The sequence below is a fragment of the Solanum lycopersicum genome, chromosome 10 (genome assembly GCF_036512215.1).
Source record: "Solanum lycopersicum chromosome 10, SLM_r2.1".
Classification (NCBI taxonomy): domain Eukaryota; kingdom Viridiplantae; phylum Streptophyta; class Magnoliopsida; order Solanales; family Solanaceae; genus Solanum; species Solanum lycopersicum.
In genome coordinates this window covers 45,814,713-45,820,483 of record NC_090809.1, presented here as the reverse complement: position 1 = coordinate 45,820,483, position 5,771 = coordinate 45,814,713, and the positions used below count along the sequence as shown (strand labels likewise).

Sequence of the window (5,771 nt, the reverse complement as noted above, 5' to 3'; positions counted from 1 at the left end):
GTCATTTAGAGCTGATATACCCCTCGTTATAAAAGTGGCTCATATATGCCCTTACCGTTATACAAACGGCTCACATATACCTCTGCCGTTACAAAATGGCTCACATATACCCTTTATTTAACGAAAACTAAAAAATTAGTTTTAAATTTATATTTGTTACTTCTATTTTTTTAAAAAAAATTATTTAGGGGTATATATGATTCTTTTATCAAAGTTCAAGGTATATTTTAATTTTTTTCATACATAAATTATTTTTTGACTTCTTTTATTATAATTATTTGAGTTTTTTATTCTTATTTTATTTTTTCTTTCATTCCTTAGTTTAAAGAAAAAAAATTAAACTATTTTTTTGTGTGTATTGTAATTTAATTTCGTATTCGAAGAAAAAATTTGGTCATCTATAATAAGTTTTACAAGAATATTAGTGAAACATAAATAAATTTGATTATCAAAATAATAATTATAAATTAGTCATTAAAACAAAAAAAAAGTCAAAAAAAATATGTTTGACAAGGATTAAATTTACTCATATGGGATTATATTTTTTAGAAAAAAATAATTAAAATTTAGATTAAAATTATTATTTTTTTCATTCCCGTTAGAGGAAAAGAGTATTGGACCATTTATTTACAAGTAGGAGTATATATGAGCCACTTTTATAACGAGAGGTCATCAATTCTAAATGACAAAGTTGAGGGGTATATCAGACCCTTTTCCCTATTTTAATATTATAAAATCCACATTGCTTTGGGACATTGACAATGCTTTTATTGTGACCGTTTGCCACTAAGACAGAATGGAGGAAAATGTAATGTCTTATTACTCTTATTTTTTGGTGCATTACTTTGCACATTGAATTATGCTAACAGTTTGACCGTTGAAGAATACATCAATTGCATTTGAACGTTGGGTTTCTTGGCAGAATGAGTGGTTGTAAACTATGACCATTACTTCTCCATATTATTTTTCCATTATCTCATTTGTTAATTATTTATTATTTTTTGTAACATATGTAATTTTTAGATCATTTATTTTCACTATTTATTACAACATTATTTTCTTATTCATTATTAGGAAGATTTCTTCTAGTATAAATTGTAGTGATATTCATTTGGTTTGTTGACACACATAACATACAAGAAAAATATAGAATATAAGAGTTAGTCAAAAAAATAGAGTTCTTATTAGTTGAAAGGAGCTTTGGACTCAACTCTTAACCAGAGTTGTATGAGTTATACTTTGTCAAGACTTTTGTATCCTGGAGGGGACAAATCAAAGAAGATTACTGCTGGACCGGTGAAAACATTTGATGCAGTGACATTGAATCTCTTTAAAGAGAGCGAAATATTCGCGCATATCTTCATTTTATTTTCAATTATAATCTTGTACTTGTTTGTTCGCTAACACCATGTAATAATGAGAATAAACATCAGTACGATCTCAACATTCATTTTTATTAGTACCCAGAACGAAATTTGCATAATCTCATGGGTAGACAAGCTAAAGGAATTTAAATTCCTCTTGGAAATTTTGTATTCACACAACGTAACGTATTATTTTATCCATGAAAAGTATCACAGTTGTCTTTACATTATTACTGGAAGAGGATGCACCTGGTAGGTGAACCATCTCCATGAACCAGCCTCAACGGTAGACAGTGAATTGTATAAACTCCTGGGACTGCATCATCGAGGTTGAGACCTTCCACTGGAATAATATCCTGATGCATTTATATAACAGAGAATCCTTAACTGAATACGAAATTATAGATTAGGCTTGCTATGTTGTAATTATGAAAACGGATGTTATACTTACTTTAGAATTAAGAAGATGTTGATGAACTTTAAGGAGCTCATCCTTGGGACTAATGGCAACAGATAAGTAATCAACACCAACGAGTTTGATGTCAGTATTCTGGGCCAAATACTCTGCTCCGTCTGAGGTGAATGCAGAATACGACGAATCATATTCTTTCTTGTACATCAGCCTCCTGTTTATGTTCATTATTCAACACCAAACGATCAAACAACTTATATGCGTAGGCTTTAAACAAGTGAATGGACGAAAAATCAAACAAGTACCTGTCTGTGTTTGATGTTCGAAAAAGAACACGTTTCACTCCTCGAGGTATGTTCAATGACCTCATAACTTCATCTGATGAACATGGTGAAAAATAGTATTTAGGGAGACAGATCAAGCGAATTTACAAGAAAATAATTAAGTAGGCAAGCAGGATATCACACCTGTAATATTCTTGTTCCGTGGAGTATCTACTACAAGAACTGGACCTGTATTCACACCAAAAATATGCTTTTTTACAGCTAAATTGTAGCAAAGAGCAAGTGTATTTAGTATGGCGAATTTAAACCAACAATATACCTAGTGTAATTTCATTATCATAACCCTACCATTGTAGATAAGAAACTGTTACCTAAAGACAACTTAAAAAATAGGGAAAAAATATGACTACACACTAGCACAATACAAAGCAACTAAAAAGAATACCAAGAAAAATAACAACACTAAAGTGGTAAGATACTATGCAAATACTCCATCAGTAGATGTCCACAATTGACTGAAAAGTACATGATAGATAGATGTAATTTTACCTAATCGCCCTTATTAAATATAAGAGGGCTAAAATTGAAAATGAATAGTATCTAATAGCAAGGTTAGAATAAGTACTAACATGATAAATTATTCATTGATCTTATAAATTGAGTAAATATTGTTGAACATTTCGAAATAATATAGTGAGAAGTAAAAGATGGACAGCCAAACATACAAGAAATTTATAGAAAATTAACAATAAATCCATAGGAGAAACATTACCATTCAAAGTTTGGAGATGAAGTGAAACAACATCGTAACCCGACTCGAATAATGTCTCATTGAAATGTCCAGGAGCATCAACGTGTGTACCAGAATGAGTAGTAAGTTTAAAAACAGAAAAATTATACAGATCACCCAACTTAATGCTAGTCTTAAGTTTTATATAGTTTCCAAGTCCACTTTTGGAATCATAAGCAGGCAAATCAGGAACATACTTGTGGCTAATGTCAATCACTTTCTTTTTCATATAATTTCTCTCTTCTCTCGTGATTTTTTGTAGATCTAATCTGCTCGCTGCCTCAGAGGCGCTTGCCACACAGACTAGTGTCAGTACGGCAGCAAGCAGAAGGAGAAGGGAGTACTGTGAATTGTTGGGATTAGTCATGGAGATGATTGATTGGAGAAGAGTTTTAAGTGGATAAAAGGGGAAGGAGAGATTTAAGGGCCTGTTTGGATCTATTTACTTTTAAATAGTTTCTGGAGTATTTAAATAAATTAAAAAGAGTGTTGTTTTTAAGTTCAAATGATAAAAATAAAACCCAAAATCATATGTTATAACTCAAAATTTTGACTTTGGCTTATCAATCATAATCAAAAGTCTATCCACGAGACTCTTGTGATGGATTGAAAATACAGAAAGTTGGTGACATATTGATTTGTTATTTTCATGCGACGCCAAATTTGACATTTGCCAGCAGCCCACACGTAGGGAAGGCAATGGAGCGGGGCGGGGCGGGGCGGTTGCGGGCCAAACCCGCTTAAATTTGCTAAGATCTCAACCTGTTCGGTTTCGTTTTACATAACATATTTTATTGTTTTTAACCCGTTCTGTCTACCCAGCAAAAATTTGCTCTGCTCAGTCCCATTTCACATATTTTGTAAAAAAACATTTCAAATAATAGGCTTAGTAAGTTTAACTCAATAAATTAAAATTTTGTTAGTTGTTAATCGCTAATATTAACATGTTATGACATTATTTTAACATTATAATGTTTTATAACTCTTTTAATTTGCCAGCAACATTTCTTTTTATGGATTTGAATTGATTACATTTGATGTAATAACAAAATATTAAATACAAGAAGTGAGATAATTTTTTCTTCTTTCTACTTTCTTAGTCATTCAAAATAGTTTACGTCTAAAAGTTATTTTAATAAATAATGTTATATCACTTTTATAACATGTAAAAAATTAAAATTAAGTTTTGACCCACGTGAAATTACATATACCCGCAACCTGCTCCGCCCCACATTAATTTAAAAAGAACTCACTTCCACCCACCCTGCACAACCTTAAACCCACCCCGCCCCGAGTAGCCTTAAACCCACACCACCGTGCCCCATTGTCATCCCTATCCACACGTAGGACAAGGTTGGATCTAAAGGGTAGCATTAATTATCACTTATATGTACAGGGGCGGAGCCAATTCCCATATCATGATATTTGAAGAGTATAAAATTTTATCTCATGATATAAAATTATGAGATAAAATCAATTAGCGTAAGATTGCATGTTCAAACGTTGATTTCCTTTCACGATTTCGTATCATAATATGATTTCACATGGTCAAATGTCTACTAATTATATTATCTGTTGACACCCAATTTTGGACCTCCATGATATAAATTAATCATCGAGTTTCTCAAATGCCAACGAGTTGAAATAATTGACTTCACAAAAATTTAAAATATTTCTTAAGTCATTTCAAAATAGCTTTAGTCGATTTTTATAATATTTGAATAATATATATTTTTATACGTCTTTATATAATTAAATTTATTTTTATAAAATATTCGAAATTCGTCTTAAAAGATTTTAGTTTTACTTAACACTTTATTAAATTAATTTGTCAAAATTAGTATCTTATATTTTGATTCCTTAGCTTATTGCTAAATTAATTATCTCATCTCGTTAAAGTGAAGAAGCTCGTTAATTAATAAATGACGATTCAATGTATTTAAGTTTTGGTCGAATTTCTTAATCAATTCATTTTGGTTAAAAAATTTAAAATTCATTAGGCCAAAATTGCAATCCATGGCCAAATCCTTAATTCAAAAATCTAATCCCTCTCTCAATTGGGAAACCGATTTGGGGCATTTGCTGATTGCAAATTTTAGGAAAAATTGTATATAATAGCAAACTAATAACCTAAAAGGAGTAGCTAGGGTTTGATTTAATTGTGCTCCATAGCAAACGTTTACAGAAAAAATTGCCAGACGCCTCTCTCCTAAATATCTCGCTCGTCATTCTCCTCCAATCTCTCGCTCGCTTCCTCACTTTTTATACAAATACAAGTGTATAAAAATTGTTTCTAATTGTATAAAGTAGAGAAACTTGTATAAATACATATACTTTTGTTTCCCTCTCTCCCTCTTCCAGATCTCGCTCGCCACTCTCTCAAATCTCGTTCGCCACCCTCGCCTTTCTCACTTATACAAACAGAAGCGAAATGTATAAATTGTGTTTCTGTTTGTATAAATCGTGAGAAAGTTGTATATACACATGCAAGTACATATATTTTCGTCTTATACACTTATAATTATACAATAAAAATACTCCCTGCCCAGTTTCTTTTGTCTTTCTCTCTTTCTCGTTTTATACAATTTTCAAATTGTATCTAATTTCTCTCTTTATTGTTTTATACAATTTGATTCAATTGTATATTCCTTGTCAAGTCTCTTTTGTCTTTCTCTCTTTCTCATTTTATACATATTCAAATTGTACATAATCGTTCTATACACTTATAATAATAAATTTCGTTTTATACACTTCATTTTTATACAGTTATCTGTCCAAGTGTCTTTCTCTTTCTTGTTTTATACACTTCGTTTTATACAATTTGTTTCAACTGTATATGTATAGCGAATTATACAGTTTCTATGTTTACTATGTTGAGTAATTATGCAAACTTTGCTATAGTATACAAATATAAATTTTTC

At 30.7% G+C, this 5,771-nt stretch overlaps 1 protein-coding gene across 1 annotated transcript; it reads right to left on the bottom strand.

The window, feature by feature from the left end:
* Positions 1-1,433: 1,433 nt before the first annotated feature.
* Positions 1,434-3,509, bottom strand: LOC101254542 (cyclase-like protein 1). Its single transcript, XM_004248712.5, has 5 exons — positions 2,833-3,509; positions 2,244-2,288; positions 2,082-2,154; positions 1,816-1,990; positions 1,434-1,720 (listed from the first exon to the last, which is right to left on the bottom strand). The coding sequence occupies exons 1-5, from the start codon at positions 3,215-3,217 to the stop codon at positions 1,595-1,597; spliced, it is 804 nt and encodes a 267-aa protein (XP_004248760.1). The 5' UTR covers positions 3,218-3,509; the 3' UTR covers positions 1,434-1,594.
* Positions 3,510-5,771: the final 2,262 nt, after the last annotated feature.

Coding starts and splice junctions, on each gene's coding strand:
- LOC101254542 (XM_004248712.5), bottom strand. CDS start 3,217: ATGACTAATCCCAACAATTCACAGTACTCCCTTCTCCTTCTGCTTGCT. Junction 2,155..2,243: donor ACGGAACAAGAATATTACAG/GTGTGATATCCT, acceptor CATGTTCATCAG/ATGAAGTTATGAGGTCATTG. Junction 1,721..1,815: donor AACATCTTCTTAATTCTAAA/GTAAGTATAACA, acceptor TAAATGCATCAG/GATATTATTCCAGTGGAAGG.